Below are 15554 nucleotides of genomic sequence, written 5' to 3'. Positions count from 1 at the left end.
TCCATGGCTGATGCAAAACTGAGCAAAACTGGCTAGGGTGGCATTATTGATTGACATCCTATTGACCAACATCTGGGTTCACTTATGCTGGGCTGGACAGCATTTCACATCTTACAACTGCCTAGATCATGTGCATACATATTTTTGTTTCTCTACGTGTGGCTTTTCTCTGATTTATATGTGCTTGCTCATCCCAGGACCAACGTGGTCTCAGAGTGCTAAGCATTTAATTCCCTAAGGGGCTACTTTCAAACAATGATAGAAATGGGTGAAAAATACTCCAGCTTTCCAGTCTCTCAGAGACAATAACAAGGTGTGTTCTGCCTGGTTCTTCAGAGCTCCCCAATGGGATTGAACTTCAGTTGCCTACAGCAGTACCCCTCTAAGTGATGCAGCTTTTATGGCTTTCCTCGCTTCTCAGTTTCTCCTTCCTTTTCAATTTTCCATTTATTTTCCTGTGGTTATTTTGACCACTTCCCAAATAAATGACTTTGTTGCTTTGGGAGAAACTATAATTAAGATGGGTAATAGTTTGGGAATGTAGTGTCCAGATAGTTCAGAACATCAACAAAACCAGGAAGTGCAATAATAAAATCACAAAGTTTTAGAGCAAATAGAGCCCTAAATATCATGATGTCTTATGAATTCTGTCTCCTTCTCTTTCCCTCTGAAGTCCTTGGCTATCCTGGTTTATTTCTATATAATTCTTTGTTCCCTTGTCACTTGACTAAAGTGATATAGTGTTGGATTTTTCCAAACTAACTATATAGGCAGGCAAAAGAAAAATGAAAACCAAACACAAGACATCATAAAAGCATAAAACTTGACAAAGTTGCTTTATCAGTTTGCTAGAGCTGCTGTAACAGAGTATCACAAACTGGGTGGCTTCACCAACAGAAATTTATTGTCACAGTTCTGGAAGCTAGAAGTCTTAGATCAAGATGTCAGCAGGTTGGTTTCCTTCTGCGAGCTGTGAGGGAGAATCTGTGTCAGGCCTCTCTCTTCATCTTATAGTAGACTAGTGGCCCAGTGCACAGATTCATACACATTGAAAGGAAATTGGGAGCCCGTGCCTGTGTGCCTGGGGAGTTTCCATGTCCCCATGAGCCACCGGGAAGTCACGTGGGGAGTCTGTCCTTGTCCCCACAGCTTCCTGAAAAAATATTTCCAAATGTCCCTGCTGTGGCCACGGTCATGCCTTGCTGGCTGGGAGGTCTCCGGTGGATGCCTTGGTCCCTGATGGACTCTTTCCACTGCTTGGAGCTGGATAAGAGATACTCTGAGGTGAACAATACAATGTTGGGGACCTTGGGGGGTGGGGGTACTCTGTTGCCCACACCCCCACCCTTCAGATTCATCTATCTTTGACTTTTACCCCGATTGTCAGTCACCAACTTGTAGCCACTGTTATATTGCTGCCTATCTCTGTATCTCCAGGGCAATCGGTAAGGGATTAAATTTGATCTTGATGCCAGAGGCAGAGTTCCTGGAGCCTGGTGGCGATATCAGGCTCATCCTGGTTACTCTGAGTGTCCACGCTTCAACCATTCTCCAGAGATTGTAATGGCAGGATTATGGGGTATGAGGGATGTAGTGGTATGCTAAGAGACAGGTGGCCGGGGAGGGGCCCGAGCCAGGATCTGGGCACTGCATCACTCCCACTCACTGCAGCCTCGCTGCACCTGCTGCCACCACCACCACCACCACCACCACCACCACCGCGGCCACTCCATAGAGCTGCTGCAGAGGCAGGAGAGGCTCCCGCCGCCACAGCTGTGCTCACCAGCCATGAGCCCAGCTTCTGGCTGAGCGGCGCTCCCACTGTGGGAGTGCACTGACCACCAGGGGACAGCTCCTGTGTTGAGCGTCTGCCCCCTGGTGGTTAGTGCGCATCATAGTGACTGGTTGACTGGTCGTTCCAGTCGTTCAATCATAACTGTCACTTAGGCTTTTATATATATAGATGGTCATCTTCTATAGGTATCTCTTCACACTGTCTTTCCTCTATATGTGCCTCTCTCTGTGTCCAAAATTGTCCCTTTATAAGGACTCCAGTCATATTGGATCATGGCCCACTCTACTGACCTCATTTCAACTTGATTACTCTGTAATGACTCTATCTCTAAATAAGGTCACATTTTGAGGTCCTGGGAGGTGGGACTCTAACATATCTATTTTGAGGGGACACAATTCAATCATAGCTCTTTACAACAGAGACTTCTTGTGAAACTAAAGTGGGATATTGCCTCTGCTTTTCTTATACAAGCACAGATAACTTAGGCTCATGTTCTCATTTCAGCCCAATCTAGCTGAATGCTGCAGTTGGGGCAAAGATCAACAGTTTGTTACTGTATGAGGGTAATAAACTTTAGTCTTTTTGTAGCACATTAAATATTTCTTAGAGCCGAAACAGGTTTGGCTCAGTGGATAGAGTGTCGGCCTGCGGACTGAATGGTCCCAGGTTCGATTCCAGTCAAGGGCATGTACCTGGGTTGCGGGCACTTCCCCAGTGGGGGATGTGCAGGAGGCAGCTGATCGATGTTTCTCTCTCATCGATGTTTCTAACTCTCTATCTCTCTCCCTTCCTCTCTGTAAAAAATCAATAAAATATTTAAAAAAAAATATTTCTTAGAAAATGTGCAAATTCTTATGTCTTGAACATTATTTTTTTGTCATTATAATATAGTTCTAATTAATGCATACTCTTACATACAATATCATCCCTTGATAAACATTTTCACATGTCACTGTATACAATTGCAGAAGTATTAAATATACATCTTTATATATATACTAGTGGCCCGGTGCACAAAAATTTGTGCACTCGGGGGCATCCCTCAGCCCATCCTGCCCCCTCTAACAGTCTGGGAGCCCTCACAGGATGTCCTACTGATGTCCCTGTGGGGAGTGGGCCTAAGCCAGTCTGGCCTCCCTCTGTGGAAGGCAACTGACCCATCAGGTATATAGATACTCTCTGAAGACAGCACAGACTCCTTCCTTATTTCTTTCCTCTGTGGTTGGAGAATAGGGGACTAAAAGGTGGAGACAGAACTGTGGCCGGGCCTGGGGTTCTTGTAGGCAGCAGAAAGAAGGAGAGGGTTGGGGAAAGTCTAGACATGGTTTTCTTCAATTGTCCTCCCTTCCTCCAGGCCCCTCACTCTGTTCTTTCCTTGTCATGGTGGACGCTTGGGACTCGGACTGACAGGAGCCCAACAATGGTGGAGTTCAGCCCTCTCACTTCTCAGCTGAACATATAAACGCCTCACATTCCAAGTGGAGCTGTTTTCAAGTGGCTAAAGTGCTGGCAATTCATGCCTCCTGGCCTTTCCCCTCTGGGGCTTCCACCATGGGTCAGTTGCAAACTTCACCGAGACACTGAAGCAACTCTGCCCTGGTACTTCTGCACTGGCCCCTGCACTCTTCCTTGAGGTCTCTGGATCCACAGTCTGAGCTCAGGGAGGTCATCCAGAGCCCGTTGCCCTGGACAGGTGGGGCAGGGGGGCTAGCTTGAAGAGCTGGAGGAAGATGGCAGAGTAAGAGTTGGTATGAACCAGCGCCTGCTTAGCCAGACTTCCTAAGCTCCCCACTGGGCCCAGGCCGGGCCCCTTCCCCACACCAGGAGGATCCCAGCTGAGGTCCCCTCCCTGCACCCAGCGCTCTCCTCCCTGTTCTACCACTGGGGGAAGGGAGCAGCTCACCTGCTCTGGACCCTGCCAACCTGGCAGGCTGAGGCACAGGAGGTGCAGCCTAGGGTGCTGGTGGCTGTGAGCCTTCTCCCCCACCCTGAAGCGTGATGTGGGGTTGCAGCAGCTCACAGCCATCCCTGGGCACCATGCATGGAGAAACCGCTCTCCACTGGGCCACCATCCACCGTTCTGAAGGCAGCCCACGTTGTGCCAGCCCCTCTTGCTGGTCAATCAGGGAGGGATGCGGGATGCAAAATTCTGCCTCTCTCTTTCTTTCTCTCTCTCTCTCTCTCTCTCTCTCTCTCTCTCAGAGTGGGCCCCGTGTCTCTGGTGGACGGGTGAGGGCTCCGGCGAGGCAATCTGCACCGCTTGCATTCGCCCCAGCCCCCGCCCTCCCCCTGATCGCATTGGGACATGTCTCGTGCTGCATTCCCAAACCCCTGGGTGCCCCAGCCCAGCACTGCTCTCCGGCCTGGGGTGGGGGTGAGGGACGTGGAGCACCATCCTGAAGGCAGCCCTTACTGGCTTGGAATCACAGTGGTCAATCAGGGAGGGATGCGGGATGCAGATCGCCTCGCCTGAGCCCTTGCCCGCCCACCGGAGACACGTGCCAATGCGCATGGGCTGGGGGGAAGGCAAGTGGTGCGGATCTCCATGCCCGAGCCTTCACCTGCCCACTGGAGACGTGTCCCAATGCGATCCGGGGTCGGGCGGGGGGCTGGGGCGAATGCAAGCGGTGCAGATGCGTCGCTGGAGCCCTTGCCCGCCCACCGGAGACTCGTCCAAATGCGATCCGGGGGGGCAGGCGGGGGCTGGGGCAATGCAATTGGTGCAGATGCCTCGCCGGAGCCCTCACTTGCCCACCGGAAACATCCCAATGCGATCTGGGGGTGGGCGGGGGCTGGGGCAAGGCAAGCGGTGCCCATTGCCTCGCCAGAGCCCTTGCCCGCCCACTGGTGGGCCTCTGTCCCACTTGGGAGAAGCCAAGTGTTGCTTTGTGGGTGCCAGGTCTGCGGTTCCATTTCTTTGTAAATGGCCAGTGCCAGGCAGCCATTGGCTCCCCACAGCACCCAGATTTGGTTCTAATTGGTCGATGTCTATGCCAGTCAGCATCAGAAGCTCCGCCTCCTAGCCAGCCATTGGTTCTCACAGCACACACATTTGGTTCTGATTGGTTGGTTCCTATGCCAATCAACATCAACAGCTCCACCTCCTAGGTAGCCATTGGTTCTTCACAGCACCCACATTTGGTTCTGATTGGTCAGTTCCTATGCCAGTAAGCATCCCCGGGCCTATCTTTGGGCCTGATTAGAGAGGCAGAGATGAACAGCAGCCCCCATGGAGTCAGGGAGAGAAAGAAAGGCCCAGCTGTTGGTGAAACCCAGAAAGAAAGAGGGAGGGAAAGAGAGAGGCAAGTACTGATCAACAGCTGCCACTGAGGCTGTGGATCAGACCCTGCCTCTCTCTCTGGGTCTCAGCCCCGTGGGCAGTCAGTGCTGGGTCGCCAGGCTGCAGCGGGGCAGTCAGTGCTGGGTCGCCACAGCAACCCAGTGCTGACTGAAGGACTTCCAGGTTGATCATCCTTCGGTTGTTATGACCCTGGGCTTTTATATATTAGGATATTTAAAAGGTTAAATTGACTCACGCATGGACGACACCAAAAAAGCTCTTGCTGGTGTCAATCGAACACATGTGTTTCGATCTGTCATTGTTGATCGTGAATTTGGTTGACACTTCTATTATAGAAAAAGGGAAGATATCGATATTAAAATATTTCTTCTGATTAATTTCCTTTCAATGTGCATGAATTTGTGCACTGGGCCACTAGTGTTGAATAAGAGTGGTGAAGTGTACATCTATATCTTGTTCCTGTTCTTAGGGGAAAAGCTTTTAGTTTTTGCCCATTGAGAATTATGTTGGCTGTAGGTTTTTCATAGATGGTCTTTATTATCTTGAGGTATAATCCCTCTATTCTCACTTTACTGAGGATTTTTATTTTTAAAAAAGAGTGCTAGATTTTGTCAAATGCTTTTTCTGCATCTATTGATATGATCATGTGGTTTTTATCTTTCAATTTGTTTATGTGATGTATAACATTTATTGATTTATGAATATTGTGCTGGCCTTGCATCCCTGGAACAAATCCCACTTGATCATGGTGTATGACCTTTTTAATATATTGCTGGATCCGATTTGCTAATATTTTGTTAGGATTTTAGAGTCTGTGTTCATCAGGGATATTGGCCTGTAATTCTTTTTCTTAGTAGCGTCTTTATCTAGTTTTGAAATTAGGATAATTCTGGCTTTGTAAAAAGACCTTAAATGTTTGGTAAAATTCACCTGTAAATCCATCCCATCCAGGACTTTTGTTTACTGGAGGTTTTTTCATTACTGCTTCTATAACATCAGTTGTTACTGGCCTCCTCAGGTTTTCTGATTCTTCCTGATTGAGTTTTGGATGATTGTATGTTTTTAGGAATTTTTCCATTTCACCAATGTTGTCCAGTTTTTGGCATATAGTTGTTCATAGTATTTTCTTACAATCCTTTGAATTTCTGTAGTGTCAGTTGTTACTTCACTGATTTCATTTCTGATTTTATTTATTTGGGTCCTCTTTGTTTCTTGATGAGTCAACCTAGAGGCTCATTAATCTTGTTTGTCTTTCCAAAGAACCAGCTCTTGGATTTATTGATCTTTCATAATTTTTTTTTGTCTCTATGTCATTTATTTCTGCTCTGATTTTTATTCTTTCTCTTTTTTTTCTACTTCCTATGGGCTATTCTTGCTGTTCTCTTTTTAATTCATTTAGTTGTAAGGTAGATAGTTTATTAGTCCTTTATCTTGTTTCTTGAAGTAGGGCTGTAATGCTATGAACTTCCCTCTCAGGACTGCTTTTGGCATGTCCCATAGGTTTTAGGTGGTTGTGTGTTCATTTTTCTTTGTTTCCAGGAAGTGTTTAATTTTTTGCTTGATCTCATTCGTAACCCATTTGTTGTCTAATGACATGCCATTTAGTCTCCATGTATTTGAGTGTTTTTCAGTTTTTTTAAATTGTAGTTGATTTATCAATCTTCTCATATCAATCTTCTTGAATTTGTATAATCTTGTTTTGTGCCCTAACGTGTGGTCTATCTTTGAGAATGTTCCATGTGTGCTTGAGAAGAAAATATATTCTGTTGCTTTAGGATGAAACGTTCTGTACATTTTGGATAGATCTACCTGATCTAGTGTGTCATTTAAGGCTTCTATTTCCTTATTAATTTTTAGTCTGGAAGATCTATAAAGTGATGTAAGTGGGGTGTTAAAGCCCCCCACTACGACTATATTACTGTCAATCTCTCCCTTGAAGTCCATTAAGTGTTTTTTAATGTATTTGGGTGCTCCTATATTGGGTGCATATATGTTTAGAAGTGTTATATTTTCTTGTTGTATCATTCCCTTTAGTATTATGATGTGGCCTTCTTTATCTATTATTATGGCCTTTGTTTTGAAGTCTATTTTGTCTGATATGAGTATTGCTACTCCAGCTTTATTTCCCTTTCCATTTGCATGGAATATATTTTTCCATCCTTTCACTCTTAATCTGTGTATATCTTGTGTTCTGAGGTGGGTCTCTTGTAGACAGTAAATATATATGGATCATCTTTTCTTATCCATTCAGTCACTCTATGTCTTTTGACTGGAGCATTTAATCCACTTACATTTAAGGTTATTATTGATAGGTATTTATTTCTTGCCATTTTTTATTTTCTTTATGCCTATGATCCTCTCTCTCTCTCTCTCTCTCTCTCTCTCTCTCTCTCTCTCTCTCTTTTCTTCTTCTTCTTCTTCTTCTTCTTCTTCTTCTTCTTCTTCTTCTTCTTCTTCTTCTTCTCCTTTCAGTCTCTTTAACATTTCTTACATTGCTGGTTTGGTGGTAAATTGCTCCTTTAAATTTTTTTTTTTGCCTGGAAAGCTTTTTATTTCACTTTCAATTTTATTTCAATTTCAATTTTCAATTTTAGCCTCACTGAATACAGTAGTCTTGGATTTAGGCCCTTTCTTTTCATTACTTTGAGTACTTCATTCCACTCTGTTCTGGCCTGAAATGTTTTTCTTGAGAAGTCAGTTGACATCCTAATGGGAACTCCTTTGTTTGTAATTCTCTCTCTCTCTCTCTTGCTACCTTTAATATTCTTTCTTTGTCTTTAACTTCTTTTTTCACAAGTAATGCTTTAATGGCTCAGCTTTCCACAGTCCTCAAAACAGACATGGACAAATCCACGGTGTCCTCTAAAACATAACTGAAGCCAACACCCTGGGAGACACTGCTCTGCTTCTCTTCTGTCAGATGTTTTTATGGTGATGGTTACCCCAGCTGGTCAGCACCTCCGTGCCTGGCACAGGCAAGGCCCGGGGTCCCCTGGGGACCCCAGCAGACTCCTCACATGTTAGTCACACACGTATGGTAGGATACCAGCTGCCTCTGGGGAGAGGAGCGTGGGGAGACAAATACTGATGCATCTGATGCATGCATGTGTCACCAGCAAATACAATTACAAACATCAGACTGAACTGTAACAACACTTACGAAACATCATCATAAATCTGAACGGGAGACACTTTGATTTTTAAAATCAGAGGCTACTGCCGGCCCGCGTGGCTCAGTGGTTGAGCATAGACCCATGAGCCAACAGGTCACAGTTCAATTCCTAGTGGAACATGCCTGGGTTTAGGGCTTGATCCCCAGTGTGGGACGTGCAGGAGGCAGCTGATCAATGATTCTCTTTCTCATTAATGTTGCTATCTCTCTGTTCCTCTCCCTACTTCTCTCTCTAAAAAATAAATAAAAACATGTTAAAAACAAATAAAATCAGAGGCTGCGTGAAAGCACAGATTGAATTTAGTGCATTTTACAAAAAGAACAGAGCTCCTAATATGAACCGGAGTCTGGCAACACTGGAGACCTGTAAAACACTGCCTGGAGGGGCAAGAGCATTTGAAAACCAATCTAGAAAGTCCCAAATGGGTAGCCAGGCTACTTGTTATGCAACAAGTTAGAATGAGGCTAGAGACCTGGCTGGGGAAAGCATCCTCAGTTCTCTGCATGCCCCTCCGCAACATCTCTAGTGAAAGGCCCCTCTCTTGATGCCTCACAGCAAAAAAGCTAGAGCGTGAGTCTTAGAATCACCTTAGTGACACTGTAACCCCTGGACTGCTTTGCCACGTCGGATCCTTTCTCAGTCCTCGGTGTGGGCCTCCTGGGCTCAGGGTCCACCCAGCACTCACAGTCAGTCCCTCCTTCCCCTTAACAGGAGGAGTCAAGAACAAAACCTGTTCTCTGTGAGAAAGATCATAGATCTGTTCTGCAGGAAACTGTTACCAGAATATAAAACTAAACAGTTTTAGAAATGAACCAGTCAATGCAAAATGTCACGAGAGGTTAAATGCCTCCAGTTTCAACACACGAAAAATATAAAAGTCATTCTAATCTGACTCTACCTATAAAAGCCTTACCAAAACTTTAAAATATAAGCATAGGGAATGTTTCTCTTCATCACAGTTACCAAATAGCTAGAGGGCCGTTACTAAATATAAAAAAGTCACCAATCCTCTGAGGCCCAGGGCTTGGAGAGATGGCCTCACGTTCCCTCTGAAGGCCTCCTCGCCCGGCTGAGGGCAACGCCAGGGCTGAAGCACCACCCTGCGCTGCCGCTAAGTGTGGGCTGGGACAAGTTGCTGCACGTCCCAGACCCCAGCGCTTCCATCAGTAGCACTTTCTCAACATGTGAGCCAAGGAATACTCATCTCCTGGAACACGGATCTGTGGTCAAATGAAGTCGGAAAATGCTACAAGATTTCTCCCGAGTCACCGTGGGCATTAACGCCGTTAAAGGCCCTGAGCAGTCCTGCTGCACTAGGTGTCCATCTGAGTTGACCTGAGAATCCCCTTCCTGAGTAGCACTGATCAGCACGTGGATGCGCTAGGAACACGGGTCGGCCTCCCAACACCTGCGCCAGCACAATTTGGGAGAGCCCTGCAGCCTCCTGACACGCGGTGCCCTGGTTCCGACAGGCACTGACCCAGGCTCGCTGGCCCCTGAAGGCCAACCTAGTCCCCCTGTTCCGAGTGGAAATCTTCACTGGAGGGAAGTGGCGATGGCAGGCCCAAGACGTGGGCACAGCAGGATAAACAGCAGACTGGCGGTGAGGTACCGTCCTTTCCCGTGCGCCTGGGTTTTCTGCCACCATCCCCTCTGCTACTGCACACGTCCTGGTCCTGGGTGACATGCAGGGGCAGGGGAGGAGGCAAAAGCGGATGCAGGGGTGGGGGTAGGGGGTGGGGGCAGACCCAGGGCAGGGGGGGAGGAAGGGCGGGGGCACGAGCAGGGCCAGGGCAGGGGGCAGGGGCAGGGGCAGGGCAGGGGCAGGGGCAAGGGCAGGGCCAGGGCACTCAGGCCGCTGCCCCTGCCCCAGGTTAAAGAGCTGCTCCTCCAGGAAGGCGCCCCCCAGGCTGTACTGCTCTTGGTGAAGATGCATTTCTTCGGGCTACAATTGGCTTCCTCCAAGGACGAAGTATGCAAATCTGAGGGCTCTCGCCGGGTAGTGCAGCCCCCGGGGCAGCAGCATGAGGCCCACAGCAGCCCACACGACCTGGGGCACGAGGGCGCCGCAGCAGGTCAGGGCCAGGAGCCGCAGCGTCCACGCCAGGAGGCGCTGGCTCCTCTCCTTGGCCAGAGGCCCGTGTCTGTAACAGGCAGCAAAGCTGAGGGACCCAACTGTCAAGACGTAGCCTACAACATACATCCTGTGCTCACACCACAGCCACTGCAGGTTCTGCATCCACTGGCACACCACATACACTGAAGCAAACCAACAACTAACCATTACAGCCCCAAAGGTGCTATACTTAGGGATGCGCCTTCTTGCCAGCAGCAGGAGGAAGACCTGTGTCATCAGGTCGCCCGGCGCCATCCCCAGGCAGTAATAGAAAATGGAGCTTTGGTCAGTCCCAGCAACAACAACAACAAAATCACAGACATTCCAGAAAACTGAGATCTTAAGCCAGCCAAAGGAACGACATTTCTATTTTTCATTTTTATTTTTTTACTATTATTTTGTTAGCTTTTTTATTTTGCTTTTTGCTTTTTTCTTTGTTTTCCCTTTTTTTGTTTGTTGCTTCTTTTTTTTTAGCTTCTTTCTTTGTTCTTCTTTTTTTTGTTTGTTCCTTTATTTCCTACTTCTCTTCACATTATTTTTTTCAACCCTGTGAGCAGCAGACATGTAAGCGGCGCGCTCTTGTCCAAGGAGCATGAGCCCTGTGAGCAGCCTGCCTCTAGCCTAAGAGCAGCAGCCTCATGTGGCCTGCCCCTGTCCAAGGAGCAGTAGCTGAGTGAGCAGCCCGCTTCCCCATCCGAAGAGCAGCAAGCACGGGAGCAGTCCAACCTGTCTGAGGAGCAGCAGCCGCAGGAGCAGTCTTCCTACATCTGAGGAGCAGCAGCCCTCACAGCCTGCCCCCATCCGAGGAGCAGCAGCTGCACACAGCCCGCACCCTGCACAAGTCCGAGGAGCAGCAGCTGCACAAGCATCTTGCCCTCACCCAAGCAGCAGCAGCCGCACGAGCAGCCTGCCCAATCCGAGGAACAGCAGCTGTGTGAACAGCCCAACCCCTTCTGAGGAGCAGCATTTCTGCGAGAGGCCCAGCCCCATTCGAGGAACAGCTGCAGCCCACCCCGGTCCGAGGAGTAGCAGCCATACGAGCAGACCACCCACTTCCAAGGAGCGGCAGCCCTACGCAGTATGCACCGGCCTGAGGAGCAGAGCCACAACAGCCTGCACCTGTCCGACAAGCAGCAGCTGGTCCTAGGAGCAATAGCCCCACAAGCAGCCCACCACATCAGAGGAACAACAGCAGCATGCAGCCAGCCCCCATTCAAGGATCAGCAGCCACGTGAGCAGTCCGCCCCAGTTCAAGGAGTAACAGCTGCGTGTGTAGCCCGTCCCCATCCAAGGAAAAGAAGCCTCGTGATCAGCACACCCTCTGTCTGAGGAAAAGCAGCTGTGTGTGAAGCCTCCCCTACCAGCGAGAGGACCCACCACAGCTGTGAACAACACCCACCAGAGGAGCTGCTGCCAACTGAGGAGCAGCTGCTACCAAAACCACCCGAGGAGCAACCACAGCCCGAGGAGCCACTGCCACATCAAGGAGCAGCCCCTGAAAGACTCAGCATCTAGATATGTCACTGAGATCAAACATGGGTAGACAAAGAAAGCCCGAAAGGAAAGAAAAGGAGAACTCGCCAGAAAAGCAGCTAAGTGAAACAGAGGCATGCAGCATGACAGAAAAAGAATTCAGATTAAGGGTCCTAGAATGCATAAACCGGATGGAGGAAAAAATCAACAACTTATGCAAGAATCAAGAAGAAACAGATGAAAAAATCAATAAACTATGTAAGAACCAAGAAGAAATGAAGAGTGATATAGCTGCAATAAAAAACACCATTGAAAGTTTCAACAGTAGACTGGGAGAAGCAGAGGACCGAATTAGCGAATTAGAAGACAGGGAAACAAAACACACACAAACAGAACAGCAATTGGAGAAAAAAATTAAAAGACAGGAGGAGAGCGTAAAGGAGCTATGGGACAACATGAAACGAAACAACATATGAATAATAGGGGTGCCAGAACAACAGAAAGAGGAACAAGGGTTAGAAAACCTATTTGAAGAAATGATATCAGAAAACTTCCCTGAGATGGGGAAGGAAAAAATCACACAAGCACAAAGAATCCCAAACAAGGTGAACCCGAAAAGACCCACACCAAGACACATCATAATTACCATGGCAAATGTTCAGGACAAAGAGAGAATCTTAAAGGCTGCAAGAGAGAGACGAAAAGTTACATACAAGGGATCTCCCATTAGATTATCAAATGATTTCTCCACAGAAACACATCAGGCCAGAAAAGAATGGAGGGAAATTTACAAAGTGATGCAAAGCAAAGGACTGAATCCAAGAATACTCTATCCAGCAAGGCTATCATTCAAAATTGAAGGGGAAATAAGAAGCTTCACAGACAAAAAAAAGGCTAAGGGAGTTTATCACCACCAAACCAGCCATGCAAGAAATGCTAAAGGGACTGGTATAAAAAGAAGAAATTAAAAGCTCAGAAAGAAAACAGCCACAAAAAATAGAAATGGCTACAAACAAGTACCTTTCAATAATAACTTTAAATGTAAATGGGCTAAATGCTCCAATAAAAAGACATCGAGTGGCTGAATGGATAAAAAAAAACATCACCCATACATTTGCTGTCTACAAGAGACCCACCTCAGAAGAAGGGACTCACACAGACTAAAAGTGAAGGGATAGAAAAATATCTTTCAGGCTAATGGAAATGAAAAAAAAGCTGTGGTAGCAATACTTATATCTGACAAAATAGACCTCAAAGTGAAGGCCATAACAAGAGATAAAGAAGACCACTTCATAATACTAAAAAGATCAATACAACAAGAGGATATAACTCTGATAAACATATATGCACCCAATGCAGGAGCACCCAAATACATAAAAAAAAAACTCCTGGAAGATATCAAAGGAGAGATCGACAACAATACAATCATAGTAGGGGACTTTAATACACCACTGACATCACTGGATAAATCCTCTAGACAAACAATCAGCAAAGAAACAGCAATCCTAAATGACTCACTAGATCAGATGGACTTAATTGATATCTTCAGAACACTTCACCCCAAAGACATGGAATATACATTCTACTCAAAGGCTCATGGGACATTTTCAAAAAAAGACCACATATTGGGCCAAAACAAAGTCTCCCCAAATTCAAGAAGATTGAAATCATACCAAGCATCTTCTCAGAACATGAAGGCATAATATTAGAAATAAACTACAATAAAAACAACCCAAAATACTCAAACACTTGGAAGCTGAATAGCATGTTAATAAATATTGATTGGGTTACCAATGAGATCAAAGAAGAAATTAAAAACATCCTGGAAACTAATGACAATTAAAACACAACAATCCAAAACCTATGGGAAACAATGAAAGCAATCCTGAGAGGGAAGTTTATAGCCCTACAGGCCTACCTCAAAAAACAAGAAAAAATGGTAGTAAATCATCTGACTCTACAACTCAAAGAATTAGAAAGAGAGCAATAAGAAAAGCCCAGAGTGAGCAGAAGGAAGGAGATAATAAAGATCAGAGCAGAAATAAATGACATAGAGGGAAAAAAAATACATAAAATCAATGAAACCAAGAGCTAGGTCTTTGAAAGGATAAACAAGATTGACGAACCTCTAGCCAGGCTCACCAAGAAGCAAAGAGAGAGGACCCAAATAAACAAAATCAGAAATGATAGAGGGAAATAACAACAGACCCCACAGAAATACAAATGATTGTTAAAAAATACTATGAGCAACTCTACTCCAACAAACTAGACAACCTGGAGGAAATGGACATATTCCTAGAAAAATACAACCTTCCAAAACTCAATCAGGAAGAATCTAAAAATCTCAATAGGCCAATAACTATGGAAATAATTGAAGCAGTCATCAAAAAGCTTCCAGCAAACAAAAGCCCAGGACCAGATGGCTTCACAGGGGAGTTTTACCAAACACTCAAGGAAGAACTAAAACCTATCCTCCTCAGACTACTACAAAAAATCCAAGAGGAAGGAACACTTCCAAGCTCATTCTATGAAGCCAGCATCACCCTAATACCAAAACCAGGTAAAGACAACACAATGAAAGAGAATTACAGGCCAATATCCCTCATGAACATAGATGCCAAAATCCTCAACAAAATCTTAGCAAATCGGATCCAGCAGTACATCAGAAGGATCATACACCATGACCAAGTAGGATTTATTCCAGGGATGCAAGGATGGTACAATATCCACAAATCAATAAACGTGATACATCACATAAACAAATTGAGAGATAAAAACCACATGGTCATATCAATTGATGCAGAAAAAGCACTTCACAAAATCCAACACCCTTTCTTGATAAAAACTCTCAGCAAGGTAGGAATAGAAGGATCATACCTCAACATAATAAAAGCCATATATGACAAACCCACAGCCAACATCATAATCAATGTGCAAAAACTAAAACCATTTCCTCTAAAAACAGGAACAAGACAGGGATGCCCACTCTCACCACTCCTGTTCAACATAGTACTGGAAGTACTAGCCTTTGCGATCAGACAAGAAGAAGAAATAAAAGTCATCCAAATTGGAAAAGAAGAAGTAAAATTGTCCTTATTTGCAGATGACATGATACTGTACATAGAGAACCCTAAAGACTCCATCAAAAAATTATTAGATTTAATAAATGAATTCAGCAATGTAGCAGGATACAAAATTAATGCCAAGAATTTTATGGCATTTCTTTACAGCAATAGTGAACTTACAGAAAGTGAGACTAAAAAAGCAATCCCATTACCATCGCACCAAAAAAATTAAGATACCTCGGAATAAATTTAACTAAGGAGGTAAAAGACTTATATGCGAAAAACTACAAGACACTGAAAAAAGAAATAGAGGAAGACATAAACAGATGGAAGAACATACCGTGTTCATGGATTGGTAGAATCAACATCATCAAAATGTCCATACTACCCAAAGCAATCTATAGATTCAATACAATCCCCATTAAATTACCAAGGGCATATTTCACAGATCTAGAATGAATGCTCCAAAAATTCATCTGGAATAAAAAAAGACCTCGAATAGCTGCAGCAATCCTGAGAAAGAAGAACAAAGTAGGTGGAATCTCAATACCAGATATCAAGCTGTATTACAAAGCCACTGTTCTTAAAACAGCTTGGTACTGGCACAAGAACAGACATATAGATCAATGGA

At 45.5% G+C, this 15554-nt stretch overlaps 1 protein-coding gene across 1 annotated transcript; it reads right to left on the bottom strand.

The window, feature by feature from the left end:
* Window positions 1-1118: 1118 nt before the first annotated feature.
* LOC102437240 (nuclear envelope integral membrane protein 2-like) lies at window positions 1119-10640 on the bottom strand. Its single transcript, XM_014450266.1, is given in 2 exon segments — window positions 1119-1263; window positions 10120-10640. Coding segments are annotated over 2 exon segments (666 nt in total).
* Between the last annotated feature and the right edge of the window lie 4914 nt (window positions 10641-15554).

Source organism: Myotis lucifugus, unplaced genomic scaffold (assembly GCF_000147115.1).
Source record: "Myotis lucifugus unplaced genomic scaffold, Myoluc2.0 scaffold_7, whole genome shotgun sequence".
NCBI lineage: Eukaryota > Metazoa > Chordata > Mammalia > Chiroptera > Vespertilionidae > Myotis > Myotis lucifugus.
Note: the sequence above shows the minus strand (reverse complement) of the source record. Positions and strands in the feature narration are given on the sequence as shown.